This window comes from Ornithorhynchus anatinus, chromosome 5, assembly GCF_004115215.2.
Source record: "Ornithorhynchus anatinus isolate Pmale09 chromosome 5, mOrnAna1.pri.v4, whole genome shotgun sequence".
In the NCBI taxonomy this organism is placed as follows: domain Eukaryota; kingdom Metazoa; phylum Chordata; class Mammalia; order Monotremata; family Ornithorhynchidae; genus Ornithorhynchus; species Ornithorhynchus anatinus.
The window spans coordinates 7,625,710-7,648,212 of NC_041732.1; the positions used below are offsets into that span (position 1 = coordinate 7,625,710).

General features: G+C 42.8%; 1 protein-coding gene across 1 annotated transcript in view; it reads left to right on the forward strand.

Annotated features, from left to right (window-relative positions):
• MAP2K5 (mitogen-activated protein kinase kinase 5) overlaps positions 1 to 22,503 on the forward strand; it is a 238,924-nt gene that overhangs the window by 42,330 nt on the left and 174,091 nt on the right. The window contains 4 exon segments of the mRNA XM_029066218.2: positions 2,511 to 2,551; positions 3,577 to 3,644; positions 5,217 to 5,265; positions 14,392 to 14,456. Of these exon segments, the coding sequence (XP_028922051.1) occupies positions 2,511 to 2,551; positions 3,577 to 3,644; positions 5,217 to 5,265; positions 14,392 to 14,456 (223 nt within the window).

Consider the following 22,503-nt stretch of genomic DNA (forward strand, 5'->3'; position numbering starts at 1 on the left):
CTTGCTTAGGGATTGAGTAGTTTTATTCTCCTAGAACAAGAAGGTGGAAAGAAAGCATGGGTTTTTTTTGCCTTATGTTTCTTTCTGCCCTTTAGCTCTTTTGGAAGCTAAGGGGGAATAGACCATCAAGGATTAGAAACAAAATGAAGTCATGTATCAGTTATCGAGCTGAGGCCCAGAAAAACATAAGGTGGGTTTTCTGGAGTTATGTATCCAGAGTAATTTGGGGTTTTATTTGATTTTGAATGGGTAGGACCTTTCCACAGAAAATGTCAGGAAACAGTAAAGAGCGCTTCTGTACGGAGAGATTGCTTCTTAACTTCACTTGCTTAATTACAGAGCAAATATAAATTTCTAAATGAGAAAGCAGCTTAGATTCTTACTAGATTCTCACTCTACCCACCAAAGATCTTGCTTTCTAGTTTCAAGCAACAAGCCTTAATTTTTTTTTTTTTGGTTAAAACGTTTGAGTATCACCTCAAGGAGATTTGCAGAGAGTAGCCAAAGAAGGTCTATGCCGCATCGCTTCTCTTTACTTCACTTCTCCCACTCCCTTCTGCATCTCCCTGACTTGCTCCCTTCAGGCATCCTCCCTCCCAGCCCCACAGCACTAATGTATATATATATTAGTACATTATATTAGTATTATATCATTACATATATATGTAATTTATATTAATGCCTCTCTCCCCCTCGAGATTGTAAGCTCCTTGTGGGCAGGGAATGTCTACCTTTATCGTTATATTGTACTCTCCCAAGAGCTTAGAGCAGTGCTCTGCACACAGTAAGCGCTCACTAAAATGCGATTGCCTGACTTAATAATAATGTTGGTATTTGTTAAGCGCTTACTATGTGCAGAGCATTGTTCTAAGCGCTGGGGTAGACACAGGGGAATCAGGTTGTCCCACATGGGGCTCACGGTCAATCCCCATTTTACAGATGAGGTAACTGAGGCCCAGAGAAGTTAAGTGACTTGCCCACAGTCACACAGCTGACAAGTGGCAGAGCTGGGATTCGAACTCATGACCTCTGACTCCAAAGCCCGTGCTCTTTCCACTGAGCCACGCTGCTCCTCCTATTCTGGGGCAACGACCAGTAATCCTTGGCCCTCTCGAGTGGCTGAGATGAAGGATCAGATGGTGTTAGTATTTATTCCCCAAAACTTAGTTTTTGGTGTGTTTTCCCCCAGAGCTGTAGTTGCATAGGGCGAATCCCTAAAAATTATGCCTTAAATGTAAGGGAAAAAAATGCAAAAAGACGTAGTTCTACATAGCCCCAGTTTGCCACCACCTAGAGATAACAAAGTGCGTGTCACTGTTCCCCAGGCGATCATTTGTCAGAGATGTTGCGGAGAGAACCAAAGCCTTTTCTTTGTACCTGGTAAACAACACGCTTATTTAATGAAGTATGTGTTACCCAGGGCACTTCATATGGAACGGCCGGCCGAGAGTGCTGGTAGATAGTATTGATGGGTCCGTGAGAAGCTGGCATTAGGCATATGCACTTAGGTCTTTGCTGAAAAGGCTAATTTCCATAAAAAGAAAGTAGATTTGAAATACCTAAGAGGAAAAATTTAAAAATACCCAAATTAGTGGGGTTTTTTCCTTCTTGGGCAACAGTAGGGTTTATTTTAATTTGCCTAAAATATATCAAATTAAGACAGATTCGATCTGTTTAGTAATTATTGCTCATTTGGACCATTACTTTTATTTAAAAAAAACAGTTCTATTTCCTCCTGTCAGAAAGAGGTAAAATACATGTGCATCTGGGACGGAAAAAAATCAAATTCATCCTTCCCCACAACAATCAATCAAAACTGACAGCCCCTTAACATACAATTTGTAGAGCACTGTAGTTTTCAAATGGGAACAGTCCATAACATGTAGCCAGAAGCTTTTGATTTTTAACATTTGATGAAGAAGCATCTGCTGAATAGGGAAAGTGCTAACCTGTAGTCCAAGAAGGTACCAGGAAATTACCATTTCTTTTCTCGTAATACTTTGTTTGGCCCTAAATTTAACTGGCTACCAAGATTTATAAGAAAGTCAATGAAATAACCATTCTAATATAATGTATCTGTTTAAACCTAAAGGAAACTTACTTCCAAACTTGACTAATTCCATCATGGAATGTGTTTCTTAAACTCTGCTTTTTTAAAAAGTGATTTAAATAAGGGAAACAGTATTACAGAGTGAAAAAGATATGGCTGAAATATGAATTGGGAAAGAAATCTAATCATTTTAACTCTGTTAACTTGATTTAGTTTTGTTTTAAGCAGAAATTGGAATTTATTCTAGTGGTGTCAGAAAGCTCTTTGCATTTATAAATGCTCACTCCTGCAAGTTAAAAACCCTGGTTCATAATTCCCACTTTGGGTCTTGGGAGCCACTTTTCAATCATTTCTCTCTGCTAATTTTGGTGTCACCCTCATTTCTTTTTAAACGATTCATTTTGAGCAAATTTGTAAATGGCCCTGATGTGTTCTACAATTTAGTCAATTACTGTTTCAGCCTGCAAGCCTCCTGGGAAACGGAACATACATGGCCTGAAGGTACGAATTTCAATAATTGTTTCAGTAAAGTTAGATGGATTTGTAATGCTGTGTTCCACTTATTGAAATGTCAAATAAAACTGCGTTTTCTCGGGCTCTGACAAGCAGTTTTTTTTTAATGGGGGTGGAGGAGAAATTCATTTGTAATATATGCTTAATATCTATATATGTTAGGATATGGGGTTTTTTAAAGTGCAATCTTTTGGGGGTTTTAGTTTATGCTCATAAATTTCTTAACTCTGACACCCACCACCACCACCCATACATTGCCTTGAGAGAGACGAACGTTGAATTTATTTTGCCAATTAATTGCTAGAAGCCTTTTCAAGGATAGAACGGTAGTACCCCCCAGCATCGTTCTCTTCTTTTGATTTCATTTATCCCGAAAATTAAGAAGTCATTTTTGGGGGATGCTGGGTTACGTTTCCCAAATTCTGCATCACAGAATAAAGCTGCTACTTGAAAAGGCAACGATTCTCTTCCGTTCTTAAGCCGCTTTGGAATTAATTACTTGCACCCCACTCTTCATTCCTCCAGGCTAGTTTAATAGGGCGTTTCTACGAGTTTTAGAGCTGTCAATGGGATCCGGGACCTCTGGCCCTAATTTCTGGCAGAAGCAGAGGCCCTAAGATCCCGATCTCACCACTCATTAACATTGGCTGCTTTCTTTAAGGGAAGCTCGTCTGTGCCCTTTATGAACTTCTCATCATTTTCGGCCCCCACCCGCACCCCCAGAGCAAGTGAATGATGGCATCTTCCTTCTCTGTTTATTCCTTCGTCCCAGGACAGTTTAACTAAGCATTTTAAAGCCTAAAGAGGCTCAGAGAGCGGTGCATCAGTCTGGTAATGTAGCACAGTAACCTACATACGGAATAGGCTCCAACCATGGGCGGGCCTAGCAACAAGCTAATTAACCTTCATAGTGAAATGAGAAATTTATGGCAGATTACAGGTTAATTAGAACAGTGTCCTCTCAACACAAATGCCTGATAAAGATTTTTTTTTCCTTTTTCCTTCTCCTGTAGGTGAACACACGGGCTGGGCCCTCTCATCATAGCAGCCCAACAATCTCAGAGTCGCTTCCGGGCAATAGGTGAGAGTCTGGAATTGGCGGGCACCTACCTGGGATTTCTCTTTAAGAAGAAATCGGGGGATAATTAATAGAAAGAAGCTTCAACAGTTGGATCAGCTCAGCCACACGTGGACCGAGCATATAGTCATCCATGTAGAAAGACCAAATTAGACTGAGGTGGAATAAGAAATGGTGTGATGCAAATTTGTTTTTTGTCTTGATGTAGCTATGGACTATAATGGTATTTCCACATTTTTTGGAATTTTTTTAAGAATAAGTGGGTCAGGATATTAAGAAAGGCTAATCACTGGTGCTTATTGACAGTTTTCTGTGCAGGGCACTGTAGTAAACGCTTGGGAAAGAACAGTAGAATTGGTCGAGGCGATCTCTGACCACGAGGAGCTTACAGTCTCCCACCTACGGGTTGCCTCGTCCTGCGTTGCTTCTCTCTCGTTCCTCTTCTTTGGGTGGCTCATTGTTCACTTGACCCTCCTCTGGATGGTGAGGAATGGAGGGCTTTCTGTAGCTTTTCAAGTCTGTTCCATGAAGGATATGGCAACCGTTCAGATCATCACGGGCTCGGAGGAGAGAGACTTCAGCGTTTCTCTTGTCCATATTCTTGCTCGCAAGTACTACTTGACCTACATTCACCCTCATTAATGGAACGTGATCAACAGATCTCCAAGGAAGACCATCCACCACCATCCTAAGAAATGTGTTCTGTTATTTTTTTTATACCTTATTGGAGAAGATGTGTATTTTTTATGGTATTAATTAATTAATGTTGGTATTTGTTAAATTCCTACTATGTGCAGAGCTGGGGTAAGCGCTGGGTTAGATACAGGGTAATCAGGTTGTCCCACGTGGGGCTCACAGTCTTAATCCCCATTTTACAGGTGAGGTAACTGAGGCACAGAGAAGTTAAATGACTTGCCCACAGTCAGCTGGCAAGTGGCAGATCTGGGATTCGAACCCATGACCTCTGCCTCCCAAGCCCGGGCTCTTTCCACTGAGCCGTGCTGCTTCCCCCATCAAAAACTTACTATGAGCAAGGACCTGTACTAAGCACTGGAGTAGATGTAAAGCTAATCAGATCGGACACAACTCATGTCTCACATGGGGCTCACCATCTTAAATCCCCATTTGACAGATGAGGGAATTGAGGACCTTGGGACTTGCCCAAGGTCATGGAGCAGATGACTGTCAGGGCCAGGATTAGAACCCAGTTCCTTCTGACTCTCAGGCCTGGGCTCTATCCACTAGACCACCCTGCTTCTCCTATTGCTTCTACTCCTTACCCAAAAAGCTGGACTTTTTAGTTGGCATTTAGACTTTTCATTCTGTGCCCTGCTGAGATGCCCATTTTCTCTTCCCGAGCATTTTGATCTGTCTGTTTTGACCATCGTATTTTGCTCCCCTGTTTTTGAGCTGATCCCTAAACCCAGAGGAGTCACGAGAAAGCGTCGAATTGTATTTTGCCGGTTGATCGCAAAGTAGGAACCGAGTAAATACTCTTCATGCTGATACTTTAAGAAATGATGCTTTTAGTCCTGATCACACCTTGCCATTAAAGTCGCTATTTTTCACCTCCAGCTTAAAGAAGTCATCCGCCGAACTGAAGAAAATATTAGCCAATGGCCAGGTAGGTGTTATCGCTTATTAAGATCCGGCCACGGTGTTAACTCGTTATCGACCATTTATTTGTACCCTATTATTTCGGGAAGCACCCGAAGAGCCCCAGCGTGCCTGTGTCATAAATGAATCCCGTGGCTTAATTTGATTGGCAGAGCAATTTGCCGCCCAGTTTTCAACGGTGCTAATCGGTTTTAGCTTCCAGTAGATTGAAGCCCTGCACAAGGACCCTCCCCCCCACCCCCAACTCCCTACCTCGGTTTAAAAAGCGTGTATCAATTCCAAACAGCCGAGCCCACCCCCGGATTGGGGGGATGCGGCCTTTGCATTTCGAAGGAGTTGCGTTGAAGTTGCCTTCCAAACGGAAAGGAAACATCATCCCTTCCCGACTTCCTCGTCGGGTCGGGAAGCCAACTGGCTTTTCCGCGGCCCCCTACCCTTCTCAGGTGGCTAATCCACGGTAGCACAGGAGGTGGCCGAAATCCCAGGGTCTCTCCCCTCGCAACCGATGGAGAAGTGGGATTCGAGGGTATCGTACTTTCCCGAGCGCTTACTTCCGTGCTCTGCACACGGTAAGTGCTCAGTAAACATGATTGAATGCATGAGGGTAGTTGTTTCTCTCCAGTTTTGATGCATGTAGCCAGGCAGATCTCAGGTGGGATAATGATTTTAAAGACACCCTGCTAAACGAAGCAGCCTACGGGAGCCAGCCTTCTTCAGTAGGAGCATAAATAAGTTTTAATGTTTGTTATAGCGGGAGCCTTTTGAGGCTTAGAGGCAGGCACCTGTCCGTTGCGATCAAGCTTGCCTATTAGGCTCTATTGACTGAGACATCTGTGTCACCGCAAATAAAAGACTCTTATTGATTTTCTTAACTGCTGTTCACTTCCCCTCCACCTTTCGAAGGCTGAAATCTTAATTATCTCAGATGCGCATTGAGTGCCTTCACACGCTGACCTCTCCGAGCCTCATTGGCATTTCATGAATCAAGTAGTTGGAGTGGAGCATGTCAAGAAGACAAAGCCCCGCTCCTCAGGCTTGTCCTTTAAAATCACCTGTAACATTGCGGGCTAATAGACCCGCATCCCTCTGTAAGGTACAATAGAAATGTACCAGAAGACTGCTGCCCCGTTTACTGATGTGAAACATTTTGGACAAGAGACCATCACTTTCTCCCAAACGGGGGGCAGGGCCGGGGGTTGATGCGTGCTTGCAAGCGGGGACGTTTGGGACGACTAAATGTCGATTTTGAAGCATATCTGTGGCCTCAGCAGTTGTGAAGAAGTGCCTGTTTGAAACCAAATCCGTCCAAAAGTGCGAGGAGTAGGATTAGGGTAGGGTTTCTTCAGCCCGCATCTCAAGTGTGTTTACATTCTGGGTACTTATTATCATTTACATAAGAAAAACACCTGTGCTCTTCAGGGGGAAAAAAATGTATTTCAGCATCAGCCCAAAGTGGGAGGTTGTGAATGAATTTATTATGCCGGGAAAGGGTCAATTAACTGTGATGGATTTTTTTTTCAAACAGCCATTTTGTCAGCCATAAGCCACCAAACCAGAAAGGCCGGCCTCATGTTTTCAGTTTTCCCGCCTTTATCGAGTTGGAAGAAATTGTGTCTGTGTGTGTATTAGATGAGCTTGGTAGTCTCAGTTCAAGTAAAAATAGAAGGGAGATTTTGAAACGTGGGTGACTGAAGAGTAAAATGTTTTAGTGCTTTCCTACAATGAAAATAAACCACTGTTTTAGGTAGTCGTAAGGTTTTCCCCCCAGAAAAAGGACTTCAGAAATAAGTAAAACACCTTCCTTAGTTCCCCATCCTTGAGTGGTTCGATGTTGCGGGGTAACCACGCAGTCAGCGATCGTGCACAGTGATGTCTTAACGTGCATGGTTGTGCGAATTGATGGATTTCTGGTCCGAATGCTGACATTGCTTGATGTGGAAGGCGTAAGTCACGCTTAATGTTACTTTAACATTGCAGCACAGTTTGTTTTTTAATTTATTTCTACTTTGAAGCATTAATAATGATTTGCCTTTCCACTAGCCTCCACTTAGGTTTAATAAGGAATTCATATTAATCATTAAAAAAAGGGGACATGATTCTTCAAGATAATCAAATATTGACAGGTTAGAAATAGCTTTCTGCCTAGGTTCATTGATATAGGTTATGTGATATAAATATTTATTTCTTTTCTGTCACTCAGCGTAAATGCCACCAATTGATTCAGCATTGATAGAGTGTCAACAGTTCATAAGAAACATTTGACTGGCTCGTGTTTTCCGATTAGTCCCCTGCTCTATAAAGTGGGATTTACTAAATCTCTCCAATTGTCTGCTCATAGAGTGTGACCGCTTTCAGAAACCGTTATTGCTTCGATTCGTGAAGCCAAGGTCTAGTAGCGGGACTTAGTTTATGTCGGCGCTTTACATATAAAATAAGGATTAATTGAGCATTTGGATTTTAATGATTTATAAAAGATGGGCGCTGATTCTTCCACTGGTACAGGCAAGCCATAAACAAAGAGAGTTTTGTTTCTGATCCGTAATTGAATTCTATTTTATCGTCCCATTCGGTTGACTAGTATCATTATCCAATCAAGCTCATCTGTTCAAGGTTAGCGTTCGGTCTTTGGGGTGGAGGCGGAGTTGTCCCGTTATCGTTCGATGATGGAGGATTCCATTTTGCCAAGAAAAACTAAATAAATCGCCGTACTTTTCAGCATTTTTATCGGATGCTGTAAATCGGGCTGCGTCTCAGATACTTCTCTGGCGTGTTTCCTTCTAGACCGTAAGCTCCTGGCGGGCAGGGATCGTGTCTGCCGACTCCTTTTGTAATGAACACTCCCAAGTGCTCAGCACAAAGTAAGCGCTCGGTAAATACCATCGGTTGATTAATTGGCGTCCGTTTGCCCCACCCCAATTTGAACACAGTGAGGTCAGCTTCTCATTGTTCCTTGCTCTGAACCAGTTAGAAATAGCTCATAAAGATCAATTAACACAAAGTTCTGCCAGTGAAAAGCAACCCTGATCTTCCCTTCTCTGTTTTGGGGGGTTTGATTTACTGGTTATTGTCACGTCTCTTAGTTTCTATTCAAGAAATGCAAAAATATTAGGAAATTTCAAATGCGTTCCCTAGTTTATAGGAAGTCTACTGTTATCTAACTGTAAGTCCCCGAAAGCTAGATTTAAACACACAGTAACCGTATATACTCCTCTTTCATTCCAGGTCTGAACCTAATCCTGCATTTGTGATATGAGTTCAGTCTCTGTTTCCTATGAATGCCCCATCTGCCACCGTATTCCTTGCACATCTCTCATTTTAACACTCCTTTTTTTTGTCCGTTAAGCACTTACTTTGTTCCAGGCACTGTACTAAGCGCTGGGATAGATAAAGGCTAATTAGGTTAGACACAGTCCTTGGCCCATGTGGGACTCACGGTCATAATCCCCGCTTTCTAGGTGAGGTCATTGAGGCCCAGAGAAGTGAAGTGACTTTCTCAGGGTCACACAACAGAGAAGTGGTGGGGATTAGAACCCAGGTCCTTTCGACTCCCAGGCCTGCGCAGCATCCACTAGGCTGCGCTGCTTGTCCTTCACCACAACATTTGCTTTTCAAGTTATTTACGGCATTATCCTCCCTGATGTCCTACTCCCTCGTACCATCCCCTCCTCGTTCCCGTCTGCCATTAGCCCATCCTACCTCCTCTTTCTCCCTATCTCCCCCACCCCCAAACCCATTCCTTTGGCCGATTATCACACTGTCACATCCTCTGTTGGGTTGGCAAATGGCACCAGCCGCCTAGGTGTCCGGTATTTTTATTTTCAGCACCCAGTCTCCCTCCACCTTGACTCAGTCAGTCAACCATATTTATTGAGCACCAACCGTGTGCAGAGCACTGTACTAAATGCTTGGGAGAGGACAACCCAGTAGAGTTTGTAATCCGGTTACCTGCCCTCAAGGAATTTTCAGTTCTTCTGGCCCAGAATCAGGACCTGGAGATCTGGGGAGAAACCAAGAGGGTCTCGGTTTAGTGAGGAGGGTTGGGCCAGGACAAGAAGTCCTCCCAGACAGACGCTGCAAATTCAGGTGAACTTGGACCAACTGTTGCAAGGCGGTGCTTATGACATAAAACTCACCTCCTCCAAGAGGCCTTCCCAGACTGAGCTCCTCTTCTCCCTCTACTCCCTCTGCCACCCCCCCTTTACCTCTCCGCAGCTAAACCCTCTTTTTCCCCTTTTCCCTCTGCTCCTCCCCCTCTCCCTTCCCATCCCCACAGCACTGTACTCGTCCGCTCAACTGTATATATTTCCATTACCCCATTTATTTTGTTAATGAATTGTACATCGCCTCGATTCTATTTAGTTGCCATTGTTCTTCCCCTCGACTCTATTTATCGCCAGTGTTCTCGTCTGTCCGTCTCCCCCGATTAGACCGTAAGCCCGTCAAACGGCAGGGACCGTCTCTATCTGTTGCCGACTTGTTCATCCCAAGCGCTTAGTACAGTGCTCTGCACATAGTAAGCGCTCAGTAAATACTATTGAATGAATGACATCATCGAATGGCAGTGCATGTGAAGCGGTGTGGCCTAGTGGACGGAGCCCGGGCCTGTGAGTCAGGAGCACCTGGGTCCTAATCCCGGCTCGCTCGGTTGTCTGCTCTGTGTCTCTGCACAAGCTACTTCACTTCTGTGGGCCTCATTTACCTCATCTGCAAAATGGGGATTAAGACTGAGAGCCCTATGTGGGGACAGGAACAGTGTCCAACCCGATTTGCTTGGGTCCACCCCAGCGCTTAGTACAGTGCCTGGCCCATAATTAGTGCTTAACAAATGCCACAATCATCATCGTCGTCATTATAGCCAGAGATTTGCCTGTCACGTCACGAGTAGCTGTAAATCCAGGATCCCACAAGGGCTATCAGTGGCCACCCCTCCCTCCTGTGGACTTCCACTTCCTTAGCCATTTTACACCTGTGGAAGCACAAGCCAGACAATGGAAAGCCCATCAGGCTGGGAGCAGTCCTAGTTACGCCTGACTAAGCCGGCTCGCCGTTTCACCAAATCGTTAGGTATCTGGATGGCTTTTATCAATCGGTCAATCAATCAATGGTATTTATTGAGCGTTTACTGCCTGCAGAGCACTGTACCGAGCGCTTGGGAGAGAACATGTTCCCTACCCTTTGCCTGGCAGGTGACCTCGGGTAAGTCACCCCACCTCTCCGTGATTCAGCCTATTCATCTGTCGAATGGTGGGGTCAAGTGCCTGTTCTCCCACTCCCTCAGGGTTTGAACCAATAATTCACTCAGTCATATTTATTGAGTGCTTTCTGTGTGCAGAGCACTGTACTATACACTGAACTAATATTTTTAAGGGGGAGTGTCCCTGGGGAAGCAGCATGGCCTAATAGAGAGGGCCCAGGCCTGGGAGTCAGAAGGACCTGGGTTCTAATCCCACCTCCTCTATTTGCCTGCTCGCTCACCTTGGACAAATCCCTTCACTTCTCTGTACCTCAGTTACCTCATCTGTAAAACGGGGATTAAGCCTATGAGCCTTATGCGGGACCGGGATTGTGTCCAACCTGATTAGCTTGCACCTACCCCCAGTGCCTAGAGCAGTGTTTGACACATAGTAAGCACTTAGCAAATACTATTATTATTATTATTATTATTATTGTACTGGGCACTTGAGAGAGTAACGCAGAGGTAGAACGCACCACTCTTACCCATAAGGAGCTTACGGTCAACTTCTTTGTTGTCAAATATAAGTAGTAGCGATGAAAGCACACAAAAACCCAGACTGGATTCTCTATCCCAGTTTAACAGCTTTATAAATGTCGGCTACCTCCACTCTTACGTAGACCTTCAGTGTGATCTAGGGCTTATCACTTTGGTGTTTCCTAGAAGACACGCTCCATCTCCCCCTACCCCTCTTTATCAATTAGGGTATTACCAGACAACGTGCTCTGTAGGGAGAGAGAATCCAGTGATGGCCATTTTCTCAACACTTCAGGTGAAAATCTTTGGTTGCCAATTAGGGTCTCTGGTGGGGACCGACGTATTACCTCAGTCTCCTTCGGGCTCAGCATCAGTCCATAAAATGCACCGACTCTGCAGAGGAATCGAGCGGTCATTCATGTGTCCCGTCAGGTTGACGTTTCCAGAGTGTAGACAATATCAACGGCATTTATTGAGTGCTTACTGAGTGTAGAACACTGTACTAAGCGCTTGGGAGAGTACACGCCAACAGAGTTGATAGACACATTCCCTGCCCATAATGAGCTATGCAGGGGCTCTGTCTCCTGGAGTTTGAAACCTTAGGCCGGTGGAGGGAACGGTCAGAAGAAATCGGGAGTGGGGATAGGACAGGTTTCTAAAGCGAGGAAAGTTTCTTGAATGTGATTACTACATAGGGAGGCAAGGTACTGGTGTCATCTGAATGAATGGGTTGAAGACCTGGAGTCATTCAGTCGAATTTATCGAGCGCTTACTGTGTGCAGAGCACTGTACTAAGCACTTGGGAGAGTACAGTACAACAATAAACAGTGTCATTCCCTGCCCACAAAGAACTCACAGTCTAAAGTAGGGGAGACAGACATCAGTGCAAATAAATAAAATGACAGGTATGTACATAAATGCCGTGGGGCTGGGAGGGGGGAAGAGCAAAGGGAACAAGTCAGGATGACGCAGAAGGGGGTGGGAGATGAAGAGAAGTCATTTGCAGTTACAGAGGGGTCCATTTTGGCCTTAAGGTTTTAATGCAGTTCGTGTTGTAAGTATGGTTTATATAGAGTGGCTCAGTGGAAAGAGCCCGGGCTTGGGAGTCAGAGGTCAAGGGTTCAAATTCCGCCTCTGCCACTTGTCAGCTGTGGGACTGTGGGCAAGTCACTTCACTTCTCTGTGCCTCGGTGACCTCATCTGTAAAATGGGGATGAAGACTGTGAGCCTCACATGGGACAATCTAATGACCCTTTATCTACCCCAGTGCTTAGAACAGTGCTCTGTAAGTTCTTAACAAATACCAACATTATTATTATTATAGTCATTTTCATCACATGTTCAAATGAGCCTCAAGGGACAGTAATTACAGATGATGATAACTGTGGTATTTAAGTACTTACTATGTGCAAAGCACTGCTCTAAGTGGTCACAGTCCCCTCTAGACTGTAAGCTCGTTGTGGGCAGGGAATATATCTGCTTATTGTTATATTGGACTCTCTCAAGCTCTTAGTACAGTGCTCTGTGCACAGTAAGCGCTCAGTAAATACGACTGACTGAATGGGATGATGCAGTATGAGCAGATTGGGCCCTGTCCCTGTACCACATGGGGTTCACAGTCTGGGAGAGGGATTATGAGTATCCAGTCCCCTTTTGACAGCCGAGGTCACCGAGGCCCCGTAAAGTGACTTGCCCAAGACCACGCAGCAGACGTGGCAGAGGCAGGATTAGAACCCAAGTCTCCTGCCTCCCAGACCTGAGTATTTTCCAACTAGAGCACACTGTTTCTCATTGTTGAGTTTGTGAAGGACGGGCAGTGAAAGAAGGATGCGGATAAGGTAGCTCCCAAATGGAAAAAGTTCTAGACTTTTTTTTTTTTGGTTTGTCCAAGATTCATCCACTGACCTTATGAGCATGTAGTAATTAATTGACTGTACATAGCGCCAGTCAGTATGCATTTTCATTCATCTGTATCCTGAATCAGCCTTTAGACATTCCTCCATCAACCTGGTTGTTTTTGTTTTTTTTGTTTTAGAGTTATTTGAGGTAGGACCTGGCAAGGAAGCTGTTTCTTCAGCTTGCAGTTCGGTTCCAATGTATTCCTAATTATCACAGCTCTCAGAAGCTTCAGCCCTAGAAATATATGGAAGCAAAATATTTCCCTTGATGAATGAAACATGGCTTTATTCAATTGGTTGAAGATTAGAGCATAGTAAAATATTTAAAGCTTTTCTATAATGGTCTGAAAGCAAACTATTTTTTTCCAGGTGATATTGAATTAAAAACTCCATCCATTTTCTGTTCATGCAAAGCCTGTGCAATTCCCTGGAAATTGATTTTCTTTTTTTTCCCCGCAGCTTACTATAGCTTCTCTCAGGCTTTAACCGTATGGAAAGCAGGCCTTTTATTGAATTCACTTAGTGAATAGATAAAGTTGGCAGTTAATTTTTAAGCAACCGGACCAGTTGGTAGAAAATTACCGACTGCATCAAGTAAAATCTGATTAGTCTTAAAAGATGTGGAGAAAAATAGTAATTTATTAAAAAGGCTATTTCATACTAAATAGGATTTTATTAAGTAGTAAACCACAACACCTACCTGTGACCTAAATCAGCTTCCTAAGAAACCAAAGATGCCCTAAATCAAAGAAATACTTTTTTAATATATGGACTCATCAAGAATGGTTTTTTGGGTGTGAATACTACATTGGTCTAATTTTTTTTTATCATTTATACAATATATGCTGCATTGAAAACACATTGCCTTGGCATTTTTCCATCAGCAACGAATGACTTGGCCTGGCATTGTGCCACTAAGATATTGCTGAATTCTAATTTGCTCTTTGCAAAGAGAAGCTATATTTACATTAGGAAAAGCAGTATACATTATCCAATTAGCTTGACATATGTTAATTATCAACTAATCGCAGAGCTTTACATGGTCTTATTTACAGGTCATTTGTAAGACAAGAGTATTAGGGCTGCCTGGTTTTTTGGGTTTTTTGTTTTTTTTGGTTTTGGTTTTGGTTTTTTCTGGTGGAGAGAATTGGGGCTTTTCTACTTCGGTTTTTGCTCCACTCAGAGTGGTTTGGCTTTGGGTATATGCCATGCTGCCGACCCTTTTCCTATCAGTATCTTTGACCTGACCCTTTTGAGCTATATTACATCATTCCATTTTGACACCTTTTATCAAACTTTAATGAAATGACCCAGGCAAACAAATTGTCATTAAACTTTCCATCACTTTGTCCCTTGGTATCGTCTTTTATAAATTGGACAGCAAATGTTGTATTGATCTTCTCATTCTTGCAGCTGAACTTGAAATGACCCAGACTGCTTGTTGTTTATGGCCCAGAGTTGCTTTTCCTTGACATTTCCATCCCCAGCATGACACTTCTTTTGTTTTTCTTTCTTTCTCGCGGAGATGAATGAACAAGACATAGAAAATCGAGAGCCCCTCGGTCACGGCAACGGAGGTACAGTCTACAAGTGAGTAGTCCAGTTGGTTTAAACTTTTGGAACCTAGTTATGCCAAGTCCTGAATTTCTTGAGCAGGAAAGTGACAAAGGACCTTCAGCCCCTTCTTAGGAGAGATTTTTAAGGGCCCCATCTGCTCTGAAATTTCCTTTTCCAAGTTTACTCCCAAATACTGCAGGGCATCTATTTTCTCAGCGAACACTCGGAAGGGTGCATTTATATTGCCTTTTTAATATTTCTGAGGTCGGGGCTCTCCTGGGTGAGCCGTTAATGGTCTACTTTTAGCTAAGTGCACCTTAAACTGGACCGACGTTTAATGTATATTTTTCCTTCACTCTTTTTTTAATGCCATTATTCTTTTTAAATTTCCTAGTGGCCCATGCTAGTCCGGGGCTTCCCCCGATACCCAATGGAAGCCGAGCCTTATAAAGTACCACGGCTGCGCCCTGTGTCAACACCACAGAGTTATTAAAAAACCTTCTTCCTGTTGTATTTTCTTCTCTCCTCACCCCATCCCCCTGAGAGGATTGCCGTACGTTGATGAATATGTTAAGTTATAAACTTCCCCCAAATTTCTGTTGCAGTGATCATACCCTGAAGGAGTGTTCATTTTCATATTTAAAAAATTGTAACAGGAAAGAAATAGTTTTCTCAACAGGGAAGTCTCTCTCAAGCAGTAGTGCCAAGTTTAAACTACATAATGTAATATCTGGTACTTAATAGTCTGCAGTGGTGTATGAAAAATATTCCACTAGGAATTAAAAAATCCATACTCTGTAAGAAAGCCCCGAGGGAGTAATAAAGCTTTTTCTCCAGAGAGCTGTTTACCATATATAGTAACCCTGCATCCTATTATGACTTTGTTTATACCTCAGACATTTTTAACTTTGATATTAACCTATATTTTTAAAGTTGTAAACTAAGCCATTTATTTTCTAATTGGTGACTGATGTCTTTAGATCCTTAAGTTCTGACTAACCACATGAATACAAATGAAAATGCATCCCCTAATCGCAAACAGAGTACATCCTCTCCCGTGCTCCATACCTGAAGTGAATGCGATGGAACCGAGGTGGGATTTTGGCCACGAAGGATTCCGGCCCTCGCCTTCTAGTTGGCAGTCGGTCACTTGGGCCTTTGAGAGCGGCCAGGGATTTGGCTCCTTTTCAGCTCTTGTGACTACTGATGAAGAAGGACATGCTGTCACTCTGGGTATCTGCAGAGGAGGAATACTGGTCTGATTTAGGAAAAAAAAATTGTCTAGGCCTGGGTTCCTTAAGAGAGATATTTATTTTCTATCTCTGTTTAAAGTAAGCTTGGTCAGAAGCAAGTACCACAAAAAAGACCTGCTTCTAAGAGTTTTGAAGCTACAGTTCTGTTTCTTTGTAGCCAAACCGAAGTTTATCTTCTGGTCAGTGATAAATTTGTCTTCCGAAAAGGATGTGATGCCTCGTTCCTGGCCTCTAATTTGTTCAGCCTCCTCTCTCTCCTTTGTGCCTTTAGTAGTTGGAGACATTGGCAGTTAAGGACTTAATAGCGAAGGCGATTAAGGATTACTCCAGTCGGGTCAGTACACTCAGTTCTCCTATAACATGAGAGTTAAGATCTTGTGCGGCCTCACTTTCATAAATGCTTGCCCACTGGCACTCACCCATTCCAACCCTGCACAAGCGCTCACGGGTAGCTCCTCGGATAACGCGTCATACCAGGCCCAAACAGACTTGTGTTGTCAGAAGAATATTCCCTAGTCATGTCATAGCCAAAACCCATATTGAAAACGTGCGTTATGGCGAAACTGGACGTTTTGGGCACTTGACTGGCCTCTCCCAAGGCACTTATTGGGGAAATAGACATTAAAATTAAATACGTTGGCTTACTGTTTGCAGAGCACTGTGCTAAGCGCTTAGGAGACGTCACTATAATAAAGTTGGTAGAAATGTTCCTTGCCCACAAGGTACTTACATCTTCATTCAGGCAGCTGGAATCACGGTAAGGGGAGGCAGAAGCCAGGGAAAAAATGTCAGTGAAAGAACTCGGACCAAGAAGGGCAGGAGAGGGAAAAGAGGAGGAAAGGGAAGAAAATCTAATATTCATTTTAAACCGACTTGTGGTAATATTTATACCCTCACCATGGGCGTGCCCATGATTTTAGTGAAAATATATGCTCATGTTGTACTAAAGAAGGGGAGTAAGGCAAGATGTTTTCTTTCATTAAAACTAATATCCTACATTTCTCTGCTTTAAAAAGACAGAAGGTGAGTCACGTGATTATTGTGCAAACCAACACAATTAACTGTTACTTCTACGTATAACTACTGCAAGGCATATAGAGCACTGCATTTCTCTCAGCATTGTCTAGAATTTCCCCTCCCTTTATCTGGCCATCCTAGCAGTGTAAGAGTACTCATGGGAACCTGATTTCCAGTTGCCCTTACCAAAGGTATTAGAGAGGCAAATAATTTTAGAAGTTCATTTACTGGATAAACTACTAATATTTCAAGTTGTAATGCGCCCTAGAGATGAACATATGTTCCGAGTGAGTGATGTAACGATACCGCTAATACCTTGGATTTAGATGGCGCGTTTGCGATGAAGAGAGAGAAAAGCAATTTCATTTTTTGGCTGTCGGTATTGCTTGGAGGGAGGGTGGGTTGGTGAAAGGAATACGTGAGTCGGGAGGTTGTTATGTTTATCTGCAAAGGTGGTGTAAAATTCTGGGAGCCTATGACCCCTTTTCCCTCAAGTGCTTGTGGGAAAATCTCTATTGGGTCCAGCTGTCAGGGCCTTGGAATGGTGTCTTCCTCTTGAGGTGTTTACTTTCTAATCTAAATGTTGATTTGCTCTTTCACAGTCCTTGAGATGATAAGGTAAAGGAGTCTGTGGGTGTTTTGTGTTCGAATACATACCCTTCAAGTTTGCCTTACTGGCAGTTCGACAAAAATTGTGGCTTATAATGGCAGTATTTGCTAAATTCTTTTTATGTGCCAAGCACTGTCCAAGGGGCTGGAAGAGATAAAAGATAATCAGGTTGGACACAGTCCCTGACCCACAAAAGGTCCACTGTCTAATGGAGAGGGAGAACAGAATCCCAGGTTAGAGATGAGGAAACTGAGACACGGAGAAGTTAAGTGACTTGACCAAGGTCCTACAGCAGGCAAGCGGCAGAACTGGGATTAGAACCCAGGTCCTCAGACTCTCAGGCCTATATTCTTTCCACTAGGCCATGCTGCCTCCCTCGTGACAAACCTGCTTAATGAACTTTTTTTACTTCTATTCTTATAGTGTGTGATAATGCTAATTAGTAAAATTTGAATACTTTAAGCGGATCCTTCCCTTTTGGGAGGGGTGATTTGAGCTCTCATCTTTTTAATGTGCCATGAATTTCCCGAGAAGATATTTTGGGTAAATGAGTGTGCGATTAACAATTACTCATATGCTCCTTCTCTCTATCTTCATGGGAACGCTCAAGAGGTCCATAGATTTAATATTTATGCCTAAAAAACTCAGATAGTTAAAGCAATGTGGAAAATAGAAACAGCTTAGAGAGAGAGAAACAGAGTGACATTAAAGTAAATGATGTGCTGTGCGAGCTGGCAAGAATCTTTAAATATTCCTCCAATATGTTTCCAAAACTTAGCAACTCTGTATAGAATTTTAGTAGAGTTACCACAGATTGAAAAATAATCCCAGACTAGCAGGGTGTTCTTCATTTTTTTTTCCAGAGAAAAGTTTATTTTTTAAGATTTTTAAATGAGGCATATGAAAATGGCAGTTCTAGGTTTTGATTGTTGGAGGCTTCTCTAAGCAGGCATTTACTGGCTCTTCTTTTTGGATTCTTCCCATGCCTGCGTACTCTGACCATAGACTTCATATAGTGGTTTGCCTGTGAGAGCGTTGATTCGGTAAACGTATTTTCCCTGGTCCATGGGAATAGCTGGCTCTCCTAATTAGTTCGAGAGAACGGCTGGGTAGAACCGGCAAGCCTTAGACTTGGGGGCAACTTTGTCATGCACAATGGGGGAGATGATTGTTACACTTCACCTTTATCTCGTCTATCTCGCCGCCAACCTCTCACCCACGACCTGCCTCTGGCCTGGGACGCCCACCCTCCTCAAACCCGCCAAACGATCACTCTTCCCCCCTTCAAAGCCGTACTGAAGGCTAACCTCCTCCAAGAGGCCTTCCCAGACTAAACTCCCCCTTCTCCTCAGCTCCCCCTCCCTCACGCATCACCTCACCTCCCTCCCTTTGCTCTACCCTCCCTCCCCGCCCCACGGACCTTATGTATATATGTGTAAATCTCTAATTCTATTTATTTTTATTGATGCCTGCTGACTTGTTTTGATGTCAGTCTCCCCCTTTCTAAACTGTAAGCCTGGTATGGGCAGGGATTGTCCCTATTGCCGAATTGTACTTTCTGAGTGCAGCGTGGCGTAGTGGAAAAGAGCCCGGGCTTGGGAGTCTGAGGTCATGGGTTCGAATCCCGGCTCCACCACTTGTCAGCTGTGTGACTGTGGGCAAGTCACTTAACTTCTCTGGGCCTCAGTTACCTCATCTGTAAAATGGGGATTAACTGTGAGCCTCACGTGGGACAACCTGATTACCCCGTATCTACCCAGCGCTTAGAACAGTGCTCTGCACAAAGTAAGTGCTTAACAAATACCAACATTACAGTGCTCTGCACACAGTAAGCGCTCAGTCAATATGAATGAAACAAAGAATGGTAAATCTGAAGTCAGTTCTAGATCTTCATGCTGCCCTACAATCTGCCCAAACTGTGTGGTTCACCAGGACCCCTAAATTTCAACCAAAGGAAGTGTCTTTTCCTTCCTCCGAAGACTGTTTATTTTAAAGAAGCAAACAAGACACCACCTTAATGCAAAATTAAATACCTACATATAGCCGGATTGCATTATAGACCATAAGACACCCACAAATATTTATGCTTTCAGTAAATCAATAAGCATTTGTCAAATACAATTAATTATGTATGTTTCACCAACTCCCCTCTCCCAACATTAACCATTAGGAGTTGATTTCAGAAGACAATGTAGATTCTATCGATTAGGCTGAGTCCATGTGACTGTATGTATCTTTCTCTCTTTCCCTCTCCCTTCCTCCCCTGTTTTTACAACTTTGCACTTGGTCATATCCATTATGGCAAAGATCTATTATCGGCATTCAGCAAACATGACAGGATGTCGCAGGTCTGTGAGCAGAAATTTTCAGACTCGGTTTTCACCCGAATTAACCATTATTGAAATAGTTTATTGAGATGGAAATATTGATCACTCTTCACGCTAACCTTGGCTTAGGGGAAGAAAGCGGGGGCATTGGTGGGTTTGAAAGACACTAAATTTCATTAAAAATATCTCATTTATTTGGTCATTGTTTTCCTCCCCGTTTTTTATGGCCTCCCTAGCTTTATCGCTTGGGAGATAGGTATCTTGGCTTTATTTTTATGACAGTATAATTATACTTCAGAAATGCACTTGATTACTGTGGCTAACAAAATTGTTCCAGTATATTGGCTTGGGCAATATTGCTATACAAACAACTTTTCAGTCAATTGAGCTGGGCAAAAATCAATACTTTATTGCAATATTTTTTAGTGTGAACTTGCTGAATCTAAATGTCCCTTCCCCCTGTTGAGAGAAATATCTTTTAGAGTTCTAAGGCTTCCTCCTAATACTATCACTGTTTTTTCCCCCCGGAAACTCGAAAGATATTTGCTTAATTAAGCGACTGCACGCACGTGCACAAGTTGTGATAAACAGGCCAAATTAAGCAAATGGCTTTTGGGCTTGGTATTGAAAGATAGTATCATTAATATTTCCAAAATTTAATTTAGAGAGGTGTGCGCGCATGTGTGTTTTTAATATGCTACTTGAGGAAAGCGTAAAGATCAATGTGATTTTGACTATTTTTTGTCTCCCCATCATCTCTTCAAGCATCAGAAATTCAAGACTTGGTCATTGGATTCACAACTTAATTATATTCTTATAATAGGGCTTTTGGTGCATTTCCAGATTTACAGCTGATTTTCTCATCTTTTACTGCTATTTTTCAGAAGTTGATATGAGGTGGAAGGTTTAGACTCTAGGTAACTGCTCAGCAGAGAAAACTATTTGTATACTGCAGCATCTAGGGTATTTACTTAAATTGCTTTTTTGAAAAATAATTCCCCGGCAAGTCCAAGAGGCATTTACTGAATGCACCTTTCAGCCTCATTTTTTTTTTTTTAGTTCCATCATTGGTTACTTTGCTCTGCAAGACCATGTTTTCGTTAACTTGTTACCTTACCGAAGCAAAATATGTTTATATTCTGATACATAGAGTAGCATATACGTTCTTCCACTGAATTTGAGTTGCAATTGCATTAACTCAGGGGGGAAAAGAAGGTGGGATATTTGATCCATGAGCATTAGGCATATTTTACCATTTAACTGCAGTGAAATTTTTTCTGGTATGGCTTCTTTAGACTGCACTGTCTCCTTTTCCTTTAACCTGAACTGGAGGTTTCCTTGACGGTATTTAAACGGGAATTTACTATATTACCACTAAATCAGAGTTTGTAGCTTCTGTTTTGTGAATTCAAATAATAAAATGAAAAACGTTGAGACAAAATTAGAATTTACTTTAGGGCACAATCCATAAAGCATTTTAACAAGCTTAGTGTATTTAGAAAAGTATGTATTATGTAAGGTTCGCCAACATACTGATTCTATTCTGTCTGCTTACTGTAGCAGCAAAATGTAACAGTATACTTAGTCAATAAACATAAAGCCCTGATTAAACCATAATTAAATTTTCAGAAGAGTTATCTAAGAATTATGAATAAAAACGGATTTTCTCATAGCAACTAAAAGTTTCATTATATGTTTATATAATATGCACATATAATTCATGGGAGTAAAAGCAGAAGATGTTAGAAGTTGAAAACTGAGAATCCTATTTTGCACTTTTAATACCTAAACTGTAGAATATAAGCATATCCCACATATGTGCACCATGCATGTAAATCCAGGTTTATGTGCAGAATTGACATTTTCCCCCTTAGTTTACTCTACAACATGGGGATTTTGTGGGGAGGGCCTGTGTCTGTGTGCAAAAGAGCAGAGTAGTCAGAAGGCAGCCTTGTTCCTCAAAACCTTCCTTAGGATCAGAGAGCATTAGTGTCCTCTTAGGAGGTTTGGGTGTGCGTTTAGGACAATTACTCCCCCGCCCCCGTTCAAAGCCTTATTGAAGGCCCATCTCCTCCAAGAGGCTTTCCCTGACTAAGCCTTCCTTACCTCTTTTTCCACTCCCTCTTGTGTCACCCTAACTTGCTCCATTTATTCCTCCCCCCTCCCACAGCACTTATGTCCCTATTTGTAATTCATTTATTTATATTAATGTCTGTCTTCCCCTCTAGTCTGTAAGTAGTTGTGAATGTATCTGTTTATTGTTAGACTTATTCTCCCAAGCAGTTAATACAGTGCTTTGCACACAGTAAGCACTCAAATACAGTTGACTAACTGACCTATAATTGATATCTGATGGCTTGCAAGTGTGCCAGACTGCTAAACGTAGGGGAGGGAGTTCCAGTCCAGAGGCAGGATGGGGGCAAGGGGTTGGCTGGATTGATGAGATGGAGGTACGGAGAGTTGGTTGGTGTTGAAGGACCCTGCAGGCTGGGTTCAGTTGAAGAAAATCAGTGAGTTAAGGTAGGAGGGAGCAAGATGATTGAGTAGTGCCTGTGGTGAGGAGTTTCTGTTGGGTGCGGTAGTGGATGGGCAAACTCTTAAGGAGTGGGGAGACATGGACTTGAACGGTTCTTAAGAAGAACGATCCGGGTAGCAGAGCGAAGTATGAGCTGGAGTGGGAAGAGACAAGAAGTAGGTGAGTCAGAGAGGAGGCTGATGCAGTAGTTAAGGCGAGAGAGAAATGCTTGGATCAAGGTATTAACACTTTGGACGGAGAGGAAAGAACAGACTTTAGCGCTATCTTGAAGATAGAACCGACGGTGTGGTGACAGGTCGTATACACGAGCTGAATGAGAAAGGTGAGCTGGCGATAA